At 46.1% G+C, this 17,500-nt stretch overlaps 2 protein-coding genes across 3 annotated transcripts in view; both read left to right on the top strand.

Moving 5' to 3' along the window:
• rsrc1 (arginine/serine-rich coiled-coil 1) overlaps nt 1-8,013 on the top strand; it is a 158,346-nt gene extending 150,333 nt beyond the window's left edge. Inside the window, exons 9-10 of the mRNA XM_062552979.1 lie at nt 861-983; nt 7,438-8,013. Of these exons, the coding sequence (XP_062408963.1) occupies nt 861-983; nt 7,438-7,530 (216 nt within the window). The 3' untranslated portion in view covers nt 7,531-8,013. The remainder of the gene's footprint in view (nt 1-860; nt 984-7,437) is intronic.
• Nucleotides 8,014-9,238: 1,225 nt separating this feature from the next.
• Nucleotides 9,239-17,500, top strand: part of mlf1 (myeloid leukemia factor 1) — a 19,015-nt gene continuing 10,753 nt past the window's right edge. For both annotated transcript variants that reach the window (XM_062552996.1, XM_062552998.1), the window contains exons 1-2: nt 9,239-9,500; nt 10,907-11,072. In XM_062552996.1, the coding sequence (XP_062408980.1) occupies nt 9,454-9,500; nt 10,907-11,072 (213 nt within the window). In that variant the 5' untranslated portion in view covers nt 9,239-9,453. The remainder of the gene's footprint in view (nt 9,501-10,906; nt 11,073-17,500) is intronic.

Consider the following 17,500-nt stretch of genomic DNA (forward strand, 5'->3'; position numbering starts at 1 on the left):
ACTTCTGGACTACAATGGACTGCATTCTCAGAGTGCTCAGGTCCACACACACACACACACACACACACACACACACAAATTTACACACACACATACTTCTCAACACACACACACACACACACACACACACACATATCCCTCAACAACACTCATACACACAGTGGTCCATTTAGGCATTTCTGCCCCAGTCAGTCCCAGCCATGCGGGCCTTTACAGTGCTATAGCAGGAGACTAGTCCTCCCTTTGCTCTTGTCTGGGGTGAGGGAGCTCTCTGTGCTATTTGTGCTTTCGTATTCATGTGCTAAGGACACATATTCAGTTGATAAGTTTCCTCTTTCATCAAGCAAGACTTCCAAGCAAAACTTTTCAGAGAGTGAACAGTGTTTGTGGAGTTGAAAGCGTTTCTGATTGTGTCCATTAGAAGAGTGACTTAAGAAACACACCAGAGTGTGATGCTTTGTTCAGACATAGTTGAGAACCGGCAAATATGTCACGGTGTTCTGCTCTGAGTCAACCCTGTGTGTGTACTGCCACCTTGTGGCCAAACAGTAAAACTGCACAGGCAGCAGAGCTCACCAGCAGCTTAGAGGGCATCAGCCTGAGGCCTTCTCTATCAGCTCTCTCACCCCTCTGTTTCTCTGTGTGTGTGTGTCATTTTTGTGTGTGTGTGATATTATGTGATGTAATCCCATCATGTTTGTGTGTGTGATGTTTCAGTTAAGTGTATGTGATAAGATGTGTGTGTGTGACAATTGTGTGTGTGTGTGTGTGTGTGCGTGTGTGTGTGTGTGTGTGTGTGTGTGTGTGTGTGTGTGTGTGTGTATGTGGGGATAACTCTGTGTGTGTGTTTGTCCCTTCAGGCCGAGCTGGTTGAGGTGAAGAAGGAGCCGATAAGTTCTGATTGGTCGTCTGAGCATCACGGGCCTCTGCCCACCACCATCGTCTACAACGACAACGATGGAGACTCTTTGGCACACCCCAGCGTAAGTCAGTGTGTGTGTGTGTGTGTGTGTGTGTGTGTGTGTGTGTGTGAAATAGAGAGTGAATATGTGTGTGTGTATTAGGGATGCAACGGTACAGTTTTGCCACGGTTCGGTTTGTATCACGGTTTTTGGGCCACGGTAACGGTTCGGTTTCAATATATCAATATTATCTTGGCTCTAGCATACAGGAGGCTATATTTGCCTTTTCTATTTCAACAATGTGCTTCTACTTACACTTGCAGAGAAAATATTAAATGCATAGCCTGACACAGATGAAGCAGAATCACAAAAATGTATTAAAAGAAAAGAACACCATCATTGCCTTCTGTCATAAACAGGCAATGTTATCCATAGTGCAGTGCAGCATAAAGTAATGTGTAGTTATTTATTTAATAAACTCACTGTTCTTCACACATTTAAAGAAAATACTTAACTGTTATACACCCTCAAAAAAGTAGTGAACAATTCTGAAAATCTTCTCAAAATAATTGGTGAGGTAGTATTATGTGTAGTTTCAAATGGATATTTGATTTGGGAGTGCCTGCCCTGTCCTCTTTTATGAACGTAAAAAATGTAAACATAGACAAAAGTGCAGTGCAGCATTAAAAATATTAGAACAATGAAATGAACATTATTGCAACCTGTTGTCAGGGGGGGGGCAATATTCCGAGAAGAAAGTGGCAAATTTGCCACTTCACAAAGTGTCTGTTTCCCCTGTGTCTCCTGTCGTGTGTGTGTGTGTGTGTGTGTGTGTGTGTGTGTGTGTGTGTGTGTGCGTGTGTGTGCGAGAGAGTTGTGTGATTGACGAGTGGACGAGCGATTGACTGATTTAGCAGTGAGTTTATTGTTTTTCGAGTGGACACCTCCCGCTGCCCGTAGCCTAGCATGTACAACGTCAGGAAAATAAATGACCCGAGTTTGGAATGACATGTCAGCCTCCCCATCTCCTATAACCTCCCATTCCTACAATATTTTCCAGTAAACTTTCAAAAAGAGAATACACTCAGCTGTGTCGGCGTCACGCTTTCTTAGGCTACTCTAGCGAGCAATCAACGCAGGGCAGAAACCACCGGTTACACCGTTACACACAGACTTTATAATGTGGCAAATTTTCGACCTTCTAAAGTGGCAAATTTGCGTCTTTACAAAGTATATATAAGTGGCCCTAATACGCCGTCGTATTCGTTATGTCTTTGGGAATTATAGGAATATTGTTGTCGAAAGGCTGCAGCAATGGATGGTTGGGTTTTCGGTGGCAAACTAACTCTCCGTGCTGCTCCACTTAAGGTTACAGCCGGGTGATGAAGGCGCAAGTGGGCCGACATGTTGGATGTGTTACCTTTATTAGGTGATCGTTGTGAAGCAGTGCTTGCAATGCACAATGTGCTTTGTTTACTGACGGTATTTTTGCCTTGTTCGTGGGCTACTTCAAATGTCGCCATGATCATGCAGCCGCCGGTAAAGTTTGTTTCTTCTCACATGACTCCTTCATTTGCATTTCAACGCGCTTATTGGCTCTTGGGAAATTCAGTAAAATTCTGATTGGTTGTTGCAAGGTTGACGAGAGGCAAGCTGAACAGTCAGAGAAAACGCATCCCCCGGGTCCTAAGCACTCCTCTCTATCGCTCCCAGGCTACGCGCGCGCAATAACCTTGTATTAAATAAAAAGTTTAATGTCGCGTATACCGAAATATTGCGGTTTAGGTGAGTCTATTGAACCGAACAGGCCAAACCGAACGGTTCAATAAATTATTGAAAACCGTTGCATCCCTAGTGTGTATGTGTGCTTGTGGATGGAGACTCTCTTGCACACCCCAGTGTAAGTCAGTGCCTGTGTGTGTGAGTGAATATGGGTGTGTGTGTATGTGTGTGGACGGAGCCTCTGGCACACCCCAGCATAAGTCTCTGTGTGTGTGTGTGTGTGTGTATTTCTTATGTGCGCATGTATGAGGGCGTGTGCACTGCACACACATCTGAGCACCAGGGAGATCATCTGTGAACACACACACTGTATGATGTGTCTAGTAAGTTGCCCAAACACAGAACCTCCTCCTGGGCGGTGGTATTGGCACCTTAGCATGCCAGCTAAACATAGCATAGCAGCTTAGTCCTCATAGCACAGTGCTGTGGAAGAGGGGCAAGAGAATGCTGTGGAAGAGGGGCAAGAGAGTCACTGAATCACTGTGTCATGATACTGTGTCATGCCTCTGGTAGAGTGGGAGTTATGTGCAGTCATCGTTAGAGTGAGAGTTGGTGCAATGCTGTGTTAGAGTGTGAGAGTGATCAATCTAACTTTGTCTGAGTCGTAGAGTGTGTTGTATGTCTAGTGTAAGTTGTGTGTGACATTATAATTGAGTATGAAGTGTGTATACAGTAGGGGTGTGTTATAGTGTGAGTTGTGTTGTTGTGTGAGTGTATGTGTTAGTACAGTATGAATGATTGATTTGTTTGTATTGTTTTGCGTGGATGTGTGTGTAATGTTGAGTTAGCCAGCCTGTTTTGGGTAATATGTATGTGAGTTGTGTGCAGCAGTGTATTAGCTAGTGTTAGAGTGTGTGTGTGTGGGGGGGGCGGGGTTGTATATAGCAGTATTAGCTAGTGTGTACATGTGAGAGTGTGTGTGTGTGTGTGTGTGTGTGTGTGTGTGTGTGTGTGAGGGAGGGGGGGTGGTTCCATATAAGCCATATAGTGAGTGTATTGGTGTATAATGTGTGTTCATGCAAAGCGAGCTCTGTTAGTGGAGCTCTGTTAGTGGAGTTTTCGATCCGTGTAATGTGTGTGAGCACGGCAGTGTGAGTTGTGTGTAACAGTATTAGTGAGTGTAATGGTGTGTAATGTGTGTGTTCCTGGTGAGCGGGCTCTGTTAGTAGTGTGTTGGTGTGTAATGTGTGTGTTATTGCCGAGCGGGTGCTTAGTGAGTGTATTGGTGTGTAATGTGTGTTCTGGTGGTGGTGTGAGTTGTGTGTAACAGTATTAGTGAGTGTATTGGTGTGTCATGTGCGTGTTCCTGGCGACCGTGCCCTTAGTGAGTGTATCGGTGTGTTAAGTGTGTGTTCCCGGAGTGGGAGAGCTTAGTGAGTGTATTGGTGTGTAATGTGTGTTCTGGTGGTGGTGTGAGTTGTGTGTAACAGTATTAGTGAGTGTATTGGTGTGTAATGTGTGTACCTGGCGACCGTGCCCTTAGTGAGTGTATTGGTGTGTTAAGTGTGTGTTCCCGGGGAGGGAGAGCTTAGTGAGTGTATTGGTGTGTATTACTGTATGTGTTCTGGTGGTGGTGTGAGTCGTGTGTAACAGTATTAGTGAGCGAGCGGGTGCTTAGTGAGTGTAATGATGTGTTAGGTGTGTGTTCTTGCCGATCGGGCGCTTAGTGAGTGTGTAATGTGTGCGTTCTTGGCGCGCGGGCGCTTAGTGAGTGTGTAATGTGTGTGTTATTGCCGATCGGGCGCTCGGTGAGTGTGTAATGTGTGTGTTCTTGGCGCGGCGCGATCCCCCCTGACAGGCTGATCTATGCGGGCAATATGCCCAAGGCGAGGAGCTCCAATCAAGAGGGATGAGTCGCTGTCACTTAGCCGCATAGACAGCGGAGCGAGAGAGGCGCCTGTCATCTCAACCTCATTAGTGGAGTGGAAGAGTGTGTGTGTGTGTGTGTGTGTGTGTGTGCGCGTTATGTTGTGAGGACTTTTACACTCAGACGACACGACCTGTACCACAGAACATCACTAAGCCCAGTCCATCATCTACGCCATCATCATCATCATCATCATCATCATCATTGTGATGCTTAACCCCTAAGGAGTGTAGCGATGGCACTTTGACTTGATTTCGCTCACTGACACCTCTGAGTGAAACACAAAACCTGAATCTGCATAACAAATGCAAATATACACACACTCATACACTCATACGAGCACAGACTGCACACACACGCACACACACACACGCACACACACTTATCCAGAGGATGATGGAGAATATCAATCTCCTGATCGCTTAGATTGAATTTCAGGCTAGGTCTCGTGTTTTTTTTTTCCCCTCTCCATCGCCCGTTGATTGAGAGAAGAATGATGAACCTCGCCGTTCTAATCTGCAGCTCTGACTCCGGCGGCGCGGGCCTCTGTCTCTGACGCTTCAATCACTTCGGTCGTGTCGCCTATACGCAAAACGCCCAGCGCTGCGTTACGTTACGGATCGCGTGAGTTAAACAAGCGTGCCTGACACCTCCACACCCACTCGGTGATATTCTCCGGGCCATTACACGCGCGCCATATCTGCAGCGGGAACGCAGCGTTAAAGGATGATGTCACAATAGGCGAACATTCTACTATTCATCTCCACAGCAAGGAAGGACGAATGAGAGTGAACTCAACTTAAGCATGACTGATGAGTTCAATACCACAGTTCTCCCAGACTATATTTAATCATCAAAGACAGATGAGTATTTGAAGAGCTTCATTCAAGTGTTCAGTCTTCATATCTGCTTAAGATTTGGTCAGTTGCACTAAAAACTCAAATTCAAGTAATTATTGGTGATAATAATGCAACCATGTTTACAAAAACGCTCTACAAATGAAGGTTATTATTTGTATTATTATTAATAAACAGAGCATGGTCATCATCATTATATATACATGCACAACACACAGGGTGTCATTCAGAGGATTGCCTTAAAATGTCATGATTTCGTAAAGTATAAGTATAGTATATATCCTTTTATATTGATCCTGTGATGGAAATTTGCTCTCTGCATTTAACCCAATTTAACCGAACTAGTGAACACACACAGCACACAGTGAACACACAGTGAGGTGAAGCACACACTAACCAGAGCAGTGAGCTGCCTTCCCAACCAGCGGCGCTCGGGGAGCAGTGAGGGGTTAGGTGCCTTGCTCAAGGGCACTTCAGCCGTGGACTGGTCAGGGATCGAACTGGCAACCCTCCGGTTACAAGCCCGAAGCCCTAACCAGTAGGCCACAGCTGCCCACAAATGTCGGGTGGGGGTGGATTTTGCACATGGCCCTTCGAGGCTCCGTAGATGTCAGACTGATGGTATAACTCAAAAAACATCCAAATAGCCTAATTTACGTTGATATATCTACTAAACCAGACGCAAGCACAGCATAACTGAGCAGAGCCCAGTTGCTCTGACACAGCGCCAGGCCAGTCTATAGACGCAGTACCACCAAGAGCCAGGAGAGGGAGCTGCTGAGCACCAGACCACAAGAGATGAACTCAGCAGAGCTTGACCTTGCTCGAACAAGCCCAACTCTTAGGTCATAATCAGCAGAGGCGTGAAACATGTCAGTGGATACGTATGGGCTTGTTCGCGTCTCACACCTGTCCTTGTGATCTTAGTGGTGTAGTGCTGGACTGTGACGAGCCCACTACTGACGTGTTTAGAACGGGATCACAAGTGTGTGTGAGACTCATGTGTGCAGTGTACACACACACACACACACACACACATACTCACACATACACTGGTGCGATGCTGAGAGGGTGTCCCACCCATGACCTTCATCATAGGACTGTGTGAATGAGCTGCCCGCTGGCTGACCTTCATAGAGTTCATGTGATAACAGAAATTGCACCTTATTATTATCTCTCTCTCTCTCTCTCTCTCTCTCTCTCTCTCTCTCTCTCTCTCTCACACACACACACACACACACACACACACACACACACCTCACGTTTTCATCACCTACTGAAGTAAATTTAATATAGACATCTTGATGTATTACAAACACACACACACACACACACACACACACACACACACACACATACTGTATGGACGCCTGCTCCTTGGTCCAGTCTTAGGCACTCCTTCTTTGTCCAACAGCAAAAAAAAAAAAACGATGACAGCTGTTCTTGACTAGAAATATACTCTATCAGCCACACAGATTCCGGATCAGAAATGTCCTACAATTTAACATACTGTACAATAAGTCTTGATCTTAAGATACAAGAAGTCTTGATCAGAAATGCATTACAATTTAAGATACAATAAGTCTTGATCAGAACTGTATTACAATGTACTGTAATATACTGTGCTCTCATAGCTGGGCTGATGGAACAAGGGGCTGTAAAAACGGCAGACGAGGTCATGGCTTTTGATTCCCGGAGACCACTGGTAAAAATAAACATCTGTAAATACAATAGGCCTGCAGGTTGTGGATAAAAGTGGAGCTGATTCAGCCTTTATTCTGAGAGCGAGAGCGGTCTTGAATAAAGTTTGGACTGGTTTGCCCTCATCTTAATCTGTTCCGTCAGCACAGTGTGTCCTGATGAGAATGTGTGGCCTGTGTTCTTACTGCATTGTCTCTCTCTCTCTGCCCCCCCCCCCCCCCCCGCCCGTCTCTCTCTCTGCCCCCCCCCCCCCCCGCCCGTCTCTCTCTCTGCCCCTTCACCCCCCACTCCTGTCCTCTGCCCCCTGTCCCCCACCCCTGCCCTGCAGTTGTTCCTGGATAAGGAGGAGGCCGAGGAGCGCTGGCTCAACAGGCTGGTGGCCCTGCGCCAGGAGAGGCTCATGGGAAGCCCCGTGCCCTGAGACGGACAGACAAAACCGCTTTCATCAGAACCCAAACTGCAGAACCACCCAGACTCAGAACCCAAACTGCAGAACCCAAACTGCAGAACCTGGACCACAGATCCCACATTCTAGAATCGCAAACTCCAATCCGAGACGGGCAGAATTCTGATCACACATCCTGAAAATAAATGTCTGAGAATCTGCACTAAAGCACCCTTCTCCCGAGCTCTGTCCTGCCCTGTGTGATGAGACGGATCAGTCTGACTAACTGCCTTGATGTCTCTGAAAGAAAGCCTCAATGTGTTCACTATAGTAGCAGTAGTAGAAGTAGGAGTTTATGAGTCTGAATTAATGTTAATGATGTGGTTTGAGAGTAGACATGTTGGCTGCGACATTTAATTTGAGTGGTAACAGAAATATGCTAATCTGTCTGTGACCCAGTGTGATTTTGAGATCATTACTGTCTTTTATTTCATTTTCTCAATAAACTTTTTAAAACCCCTTACCCTTAAAGTCATCCTTTCACCCATGCATTCATTCATTATTATGTAATCAATATAATAATAACATTTGTGCTGGTCAACGCTGAAGCGGCATATATCCATGGATCCAGTGTCTGGTGAGATCATGTGGCTGTATGTTCAAACACAGATGTGAGCCCCCCACACACACACCCACCCCCCCAGCTGGGGCGTGTCATGTCCATTTGAGTTCTATTTGGAGTGTGCTCTGGGTCATGAGTTATAAGTAGTGCTCTGAGAATGGGGGACAGGCAGACACACACACACACACACACACACACACACACACACACACGCACACACACACAAGTACAAGCACAAATGTCAGCCTGGCTAAGGCATTATTTTTGGGAAGGCTGCATCATACCTGAAAGATCATGGCTCTTTAACACTGTTCATTTGTGAAATGTGTGTCAGTGCTTTTTTCGGTCCTCTCCCTGCAGCGTGCAGCTGACTTCAGCTGGGCCCGGAGGACCATACAGAAGTTGCCAGAACAAGTTGCCAGTTACCGCACCAGGGCCGAATCTGCCGCCGTCTTGTTGGCTGTGTTGTTAACAGGCTAGATGTTCCCTGTTTCTGCGGCTCGGATATCAGATATGTGCGGGTGTTTTTAAATGTTACCGAGCATGTCTATCAGAGGGCACGCCAGCATGTGGTCGCTGTCATCCAGAGCTGGGCTTGCCTCTGAACAGATGGCGCCTCGTACAGCAGGCGCACATATGCTGGCAGTTGGACGGCTGGTTTGCCACGTTAGTCTGCTGGCTGGGAGTGATTCCCTGTGGAGGAGTGTCACTGCAATTAAATACAAGATGTTTATTTTGTGATGCAAAGTGGACATGAATAAGCAACGTTTTTTAGTAACACAGAAGGCCACAGTGTTGACATTTGGCTAGACATGGGGTAGTAATAATATCATAATAATAGTGTTCTTTAGTAGGCTATCCCATGGATATCCTGTGACAGCGACTCACTCGAGTTTTGTGCGCTGCAAAGTCCCAATATTGGCAGTGAGTGGAACGCGTGGCCCACTACTGGGTAGATAACAACGCAACTGCACATGGTGCGTCTAGATAACACGTTGAACGAAATTCTACTCTTCGAAATTGCTAGAACATAGTGTAGAATTTTCTAGAATACTAAGAAGCTATAGCGTTTCTATGACAGCCAGCACACACAACACCACGCAATGACAACATAAACTCAGCTTGGGCAAACGCCATGAATAGCTACCCAATCGGAGAGCCACAATAAGGTCATATGGCCGATAGACGTCCCACTTGGCATTCTGTTTAGTTTCATAGTAGGCCTAACTGTCCTAGCGTCGCAGAAAGGAGTTGACCAGGACAGGCAGAAGTGGTAGTCTGGGATTACCAATTTGTATATTTTTCTATTCCATTTTTGCCCGTTACAATCTGTGGAGATGTTTAACAGTCTTCTAAGGGAATTCGAGGAGGATTCATTCTTTGCGTAAGTGATCTTATTAGGCTAATATTTCTTTCTAAAAAAAAAATGGAATATAGACCGGCTCTTTCTGACTCTAATCTATTGCCGACCCGCTTCTCTTTTCTGAAGTTTGAATGTCGCCACATGTAGCTCAGTTATTCCAAAGTTTCTCGTGCTCATGTTTCTTGTGATAATCATAAACTATGTTAACATAGCCTAATAGCTCCTTATTCTGGATTTTCCTCCAGGAATACGTCAGTTTACCGAATGGAAATATTCCAACCAGTCATAGTTTATTCTCATTTAGTAGATAATATGATTTAGTTGCAATATTTAGCTCAATAGATTTCACATTAGGCTATTACGCCGTGGACTTGAATGACTTGTGAATGTGTCTTAAATTAGGTGTATAGACTGCGGAAAAGTGTAACAGGCTGTTGGTTTCAGCATGTTGCCGACTCTAATAATCATAGTGGTAGCAAGACCATATCTAGCAGTAAAGCTCGTTACTTAGTCATCAATCTTTTCGCGGTGAGTATTTAGAGCTCCGTTTAAGCTCGCGCTGATAATTGACAGATTCCGCGTATGCGTGTCAAGTGCTACTTTTGCGCCCCGCGCGATCTTTCCAATTCCGAATAGATTTGCTTATGACTGCATGACTGATAAAGGTGATAAAACATAGCTCGTTAATTTCCTAATGCTTATGAGATAATGTTATGGGAAACCGTTATTCTTACTGTCCAGTCACTGTGAAAATGATGGACAGTCATTGACTGACAAACCATTAGATAAAAACAAAAAACAGTAGGGGTCTAAGATAAATGCCCATAGTGTAGATAAATTCCTAAAATTATATTACGTAGCCTATCATACAATAACAGTGTGACAGTGATAGATCCTGCCTAAGGACACAACTATAAACATATATACATCTATAAACAATCTGTCACAAACAAATTAGGAATTAATTAGGCAAATGCTGTGTAAAGAAAACTCCAAGCTCCTTACATCTTATGGTTTGTCTTCCTCTGTGCCCCTTTTTCTTTCTCTCTTTCTTTCTTTCTTTCTTTCTTTTAGCTCATCAAGGTAAGCTGACCTCTCCCGCCTCCTAAGTTTGTTAATTGTTCTCTCTATTGTACATACGTACAAACACACTGCTGAATTTACACCCTCTCTCTCCCTCTCACTCACTCACTCCCTCTCTCTCTCCCTCTCTCTCTCTCATTCTCTCTCTCTCTCACTCACGCACGCACTCTCTCTCTCTCTCTCTCTCTCTCTCTCTCTCTCTCTCTCACTTACTCACTCAATCTCTCTCTCTCTCTCTCTCACTCACTCACTCACTCACACACAAGCACACAGTCTAGGTTACTCACAGTCTAGGCTACTCTTCTGCAACTCTCTCTCTCTCTCTCTCTCTCTCTTCTCCGCAGTGATCCCTTCCAGGCACACAATGAGCGCGTGCGACAGATGATGCGCAGCTTCTCCGACCCGTTCGGCCACGGCCTGATGCCCAGCCTGACGGACGGGAGGAGCCGCGTCCCCACGCAGACGCAGCCGCAGCCCAACGGAGCTCTGCAGGAGAACCAGAACCCCAGGGTCAGTCACGCTCGGCGCTCTCACTCTCCCGTCTGTCTCTCGCTCTGGACGCACTCAATGCTTACCTTCACCCATCATCTGTGGTCTGTCAGTCACGCACAGCTCTCTTACTTGATGCTCAATGCTTACATTCAGCCATCATCTACTCATGGCCTGTCAGTCACACACAACTCTCTCAGTCGGACGTGCTCAATGCCTACATTCAGCCATCATCTATTCTGTGGCCTTTCAGTCACGCACAGCTCTGATCTTACTTGATGCTCAATGCTTGCTTACATTCAGCCATCATCTACTCATGGTCAGTCAGTCACTCTCAACTCTCTCAGTCTCACTGACCTTCTCAGTGCTTACATTCAGTCAGCTATGCAGGGTCCATCTGGGTGGACTGAGACAATGGAGATGAAGTGCGTTGTCCAACACTCAACACGAACAATTGGTTCTTCAGAGCCATGCCAAAGGAGAACTTTTTGTAGTGCTTCAAAGAACATTCAAAGGTTCTTTGAAGTTCTTTGTAGAACCATTTAAGAGAAGGTAGCCTATGAAAACAGTCTTTCTGAAGAACCATTTCCAGTGCGAAGAACCTTTGACTTGATGTAAAGGTTCAACACAAAGCTGTGGTTCTTTATGGAACCTTTAGCAGAGACTTTGTAATGAGGAGACACGGCACTCAAAGAATCCTCTACAGAAATGCATGGGGCTGGTTTGTAATACCAAAATGGTAGTCTCTACGCATATCCTGTCCCTTCCTGTATGCTTTATCCTAGAGAGCAGGCGTGCACATCCAGACGCTAACAGGTGCCGAATTCCAACAAATGAAAGCATGAAACAAACAAAGCTGGGTCCCCGCACTGAGCTCCACGTTTAAACTGTGTTCAATCCAGTAACGTTCCAGGTGCACGCCCTTCTTCAGACTTGAAGTCGTTTTTTGGCTTTGTTTGTTCCTTCCTGTATGCTTCCCTATTCATCTGAATAGGGAAATGGATAACTGCCCAAAGTGCGTTGCAAGATGGCCACCGAGTGAGGGGCCTTGTCTAAAAGGACCATGCCTGTAGTGATGAGAAGAACCATTTAACCTTTATTTGTTAGCGTGAAGGGCACAGTGCATATTGCAGCATTTGAGCAGGCAGACCCATTAGGGCTGCTAAGCTACATGCTCACCTTCCACTCTGACTTACTCTCTGAAGTTCACAAATCACAAACTCATCCCCCCCATGAATCTATGAACTGCGCGCGTCTGTCAACAGTTTGGAGGTTTCGTTCCGTGTAGAATAATTCACGCTCCAGTGGCGTGGTTAGGAGTTGTAGATTGTGCACACACACACACACACACGTCGGTGGGACAAACCTTTGGCTCGTCTGAGAGACTGTGGATGGGTGGAATAGCGTGGACCTCAGTGCTGAATTGGGACTGACAGACGTGGGCCACTGCAGCCGAATCCGTACCCGAGAGGATTTCCACCCTCCCCGAAATGTGTCGGATCCCGGAGAGGGCTGAGGCTCAGTGGCGTTGAGCAGGCCAGGGCCGCACTGTAATTACACACCGCGCCCATGCCAGCGAGGGCTTACTGATTCTCCTCAGGGCTTTGAGATAGGGTCCAGATGCTCCTCCTCATTCACTGATTCACCTACACACACACACACACACACACACACACACACACACATACACATACACACACACACACACACACACACACACACACACACACACACACACACACACACACACACACCTGTGGTGGTAGTGCAGTTCCAGCAGCCTTGTGACTGACCCACATACTGTCTCAGTGTGGTCGATGAGTGAGGACAGTGAAACACATGTACCCACCGCCCCTCCACCCCCACCCCCACCCCCCACTACCCAGCACAGCTTGATTACACATACAGAGCCTAAAATAAATAAATAAAGCAGCCATGGCAATAACAAACAAACACACACACACACACACACACACACGCAGATGAAGTTTACTGAGGTCGAGATGGAAAGCTGCCATGCTTGTGTAACTTGATCTCATCCACGGACTGTGAGCTTGGGGGGGTTGGGTCGGAGAGTTGGTGTGTGTGTGTGTGTGTGTGTGTGTTTCTTAGTGTCTGCCAGTCCACTAGAGTGATTGCGTTGGGGGGGGGGGGGGGACCTGCTTGCCGTTGAGCATGCTAACTTTAGCTGTGAGCAGGAGGTATTTTTAGAGATGCCAGCCAGCATTGTTCTACTGACACAGTGCTTTTCCAGCCAGGCAGAGCCAGTAAACTGGTCCTCCGGGGACTCGCTGGACCTCGGCCTGGCCCTGTGTGTGTTATTGACCCGCACTGAATCTGAGGGGAGGCAAAGGTCTCTCGCTGATCCGATTCACCTAAAGCCTCTGGTCAGGACCCGGAACGTTCCAACCTGGATAGCCTGGATTCACTACGTGTTCTCCAGTGAATCCCTCTGCTGAGTGGAAGCAAAGATCCTTCATCACTGACAAGATAGAGCAACATAATGCATCTCTATGAAAGAAAAATTCAAACATTTCCTGTCTGCTTAAAGAGGCGTGTTGCAAAGACGTCATAGTGGGAGTTCGAATGTAATGTTACTTTCTAGGTCTGCTTAAAGGGGGATTTCGCCCCCCCCCCTCCCCTTTGCGAACACAGAACGCGGAAATGGTCGAACGTTTGCGCCTCTCACTCCGCTTTAACCCTCTCTGGTGGAAGCAGAACATGAACCTGTTTGCTGGTGCTTTGCGGCATCTGAAGGCCTATTTACATTACATGACACAGACATCTGTCTATTGTTGCAGATAGAATTCCACTGGAATCAGTTGGCTGGACATGAGAGAGGGGCTCTCTGGCAGCTCTCTAAGAATTGGCCAGTGTAGAGTCACTCTCTAGGCAGGAGCCGGTCATGAACACTACACAGTCTGTAGTGTGAGGTCGGACTTTACTGGTTATAGACATATAATAATGTAGGCCAGTCAATCTAGCGTTTGACCCATAACTAATTGCAATAGTAATCATTCAAAGTTTTTGTTAAAATTTTACCCATTTCACCTGTAGTAAATCCCAATGGCAAAATGCATTGGAAATTGCTACCTTTGACCTTGAAAAAAAGTATGTTCCACTAAATATAAATGGGTAGATTTTTAATATGTGATGCAGGAGGGTTTAAGGATCAATAAAAAGTATGAACCATTACTATTGCAATTAGTTACAGGTTTGGCCCTTTTTTGAGCTAGATTGACTGGCCTAATGATAATACATAGTTTTTATATAGCGCTTTTCAGGGTACCCAAAGACGTTTTACAAAGACACAGAACAAGAAGGATACAAAAGGACAATACAGTACATACAATACAGACATGTATACAAACAAATACGCAAAAAGAACAATACAAAGAGTATGGGGGGGGGGGGGGGGGGAGTGGGTGGAGAAAAAATAAATACATTTGTCAGGTGTTGTAAGTGATGTTGAAATATGACTTGATACTCTCTGATTCATGCAAACAGTATGCATGTTAAAGTGTCTTAGTGTCTTTCAGACTGCAATGAAAATCACATATAGTAGCCAGGCTTATTTGAAATTGTAATGAGGCACATTATTGGACCGCAGAGTGTGTAAAAAAGCATAATAGATTATAAATGCACATGATTGAATTACTCTGTGTTTAGAGCTCAATTACTGCAGTGTGTTTTTTTTAGCTCCAGCACCTCAATGACTGTTGTCCAGTAACTGTTTAAAGTGCAGACTGAAGCCACTGGCCTCAGCATTTAATAAACAGACTCTAGACTAGAGTAAGTGGCATTTAGTCTGTAGAATAATAACTGTAGATTGTACAGTAGATTTAGGTGGCTTGTGGTCTGTAGAATAAGTGGCTTGTAGTCTATAGAACAAGTGTAGTCTGTAGAATAAGTTGCTTGTAGTCTGTAGAACAAGTGTAATCTGTGGAATAAATTGCTTGTAGTCTGTAGAATAAGTGGCCTGTAGTCTGTAGAACAAGTGTAGTCTGTAGAATAGGCAGCTTGTAGTCTGTAGAACAAGTGGCCTGTAGTCTGTAGAACAAGTGTAGTCTGTAGAATAGGCAGCTTGTAGTCTGTAGAATAAGTGGCTTGTAGTCTGCAGAACAAGTGTAGTCTGTAGAATAAGTAGCCTGTAGAATAGAATAATTTCCTTGAGGGAAATTCAGTTCTCTGCATTTAACCCAATTTAACCCAATTAGTGAACACACAGCACACAGTGAACACACAGTTAGGTGAATCACACAACCCAGAGCAGTGAGCTGCCTGCCCAACCAGCGGCGCTCGGGGAGCAGTGAGGGCACTTCAGCCGTGGTGGACTGGTCGGGGATCGAACCAGCAACCCTCCGGTTACAAGCCCGATGCGCTAACCAGTACACCACGGCTGCCACTGTAGTCTGTAGAACAAGTGTAGTCTGTAAAATAAGTGGCCTGTAGTCTGTAGAATAACTGGCTTGTAGTCTGTAGAACAAGTGTAGTCTGTAGAATAAGTGGCCTGTAGTCTGTAGAACAAGTGTAGTCTGTAGAATAGGTGGCTTGTAGTCTAGAATAACTGTAGTCTGTAGAATAAGTGGCCTGTGGACTCTGGAACACACTGACAGGTGGGCCACTGCCTCAGCTAAATAAGCCCTGCTCCAGTAGCCAAGCTCAGCCGCGTCCAAAAATGTTGTCCTAAATATCACCACGAGCGCTGACCTCTCCTTTCATGCTTGTGCCGGCCCGCGAGTAAATCAAAGTCATCCACATGACGTGTGTGTGTGTGTGTGTGTGTGTGTGTGTGTGTGTGTGTGTGTGTGTGTGTGTGTGTGTGTGTGTGTGTGTGTGTGTGTGTGTGTGTGTGTGTGTGTGTGTGCGTGCGTGTGCGTGCGTGTGTGTGTGTGTGTGCGCGTGCGTGCGTGCGTGTGTGTGGACTCCAGACAGAGTGGAAAAGCTGCTTGTCCGTATCTGTAATGCCGTATGACCAATCAGTCACGGAGGCACAAGCACAGCTGTGAGCTCTCTGGAATACTGTGCGTAGGAGGACACAAACACACTAGAGTCGGGGGAAGGGGCCGACGCCTGTTCTCTCCGTCGGGAGCACCAAAAAAACAAAACCCGACACCCTTCTTGGGTGTCTCCAGACGGGTCCATAAGCGTGCTCAGGCTGACAGGAGTGCTTGCGGAGGAAGCATGTTTGCCATGACTGAGATCACATGGCTAGAAGTGAGATCTTCCTCATACTTATGTAACACATGCATGCTGTGGATTTCCCTCAAGGCATTCAGGAACACCACAGATGTACAGATCCATGTTACATACTGTAGAAACACACGCTCTTTTAACTGACCATGGTTCAGCCACTTGACACATAGCACCACCCAACCAAACACATCCTCACACACACGCGCACACACACACACACACACACACACACACACAACCAACCTCCCATCACACACTGACTTACACCCATTATGTCCCTCCATTCACTCCCACTCTGTCCATCACACATGCCCAGTAATAGGAGAATGGTCATTAGCAGGAGTAATGCGGAAACACTGGTATGCGCTTAGATAGTTTTGACAAAAAACGGTGGGTTTTCATTCAGCCGGTTTGGAGCGGACGTGGTCACTCTAGTCCTGTCCACACGTAAACAATGAAATCATTTTGGCTTTTTGTCCACACGATACCGGTGTTTTAGGAGCTCTGAAACACACATGTTGGAAGACAGGTTCCCGAGTGGTTTCAGAATATTTTCTCTCTCTCTCTTGCTCACGCACACACACACACACACACACACACACACACACACACACACAGCCTGACTGACCCAAAGACAGCACTCAGTGGCCAGTCTTGGCTTGCTAAACATAGTCCCTCACCTCCCCCCGTCCATGTCTTTACATGGATGTTCTGTATCTATCTGTCTATCTGTGTCTCTCTATCTCTCTCCCTCTCTCTCTATATCTCTTTCTCCCTTTCTCTCTCTATCTATCTATCTCTGCCCTCTCCCTCACCTCTGCCGTCCATGTCTTTACATGGATGTTCTGTATCAATCTATCTGTGTCTTCATCTCTCTATCTATCTATCTTGCTCCCTCTATTTATCTCTATTTATCTCTGCCCTCTCCCTCACCCTCCTCGTCCATGTCTTTACATGGATATTCTCTATCTATCTGTCTCTCTCTCTCTCTCTCCCCTCCCTATCTATCCCTATCCCTGTCTGAGCTATCTTTGCTGTCTGTTTCCTCACTTGTCCATCTGTCTCACCTCTTCTTTCTTTCTACACCTCTTTTTCTCACAGGTCTCTCTCTCTCTTTCTCTCTAATGGCCGTCTTCTCAATGACTGTGTTCTGTGTGTGTTTGCTCTCTCTCTCTCCCTCTCCCTCTTGCTCTCTCTCTCTCTCTCTAATCTTCTCTTTCCCTCTTCTCAATGACTGTGTTCTGTGTGTGTTT

Source organism: Sardina pilchardus, chromosome 13, assembly GCF_963854185.1.
Source record: "Sardina pilchardus chromosome 13, fSarPil1.1, whole genome shotgun sequence".
Taxonomy (NCBI): Eukaryota; Metazoa; Chordata; class Actinopteri; order Clupeiformes; family Clupeidae; genus Sardina; species Sardina pilchardus.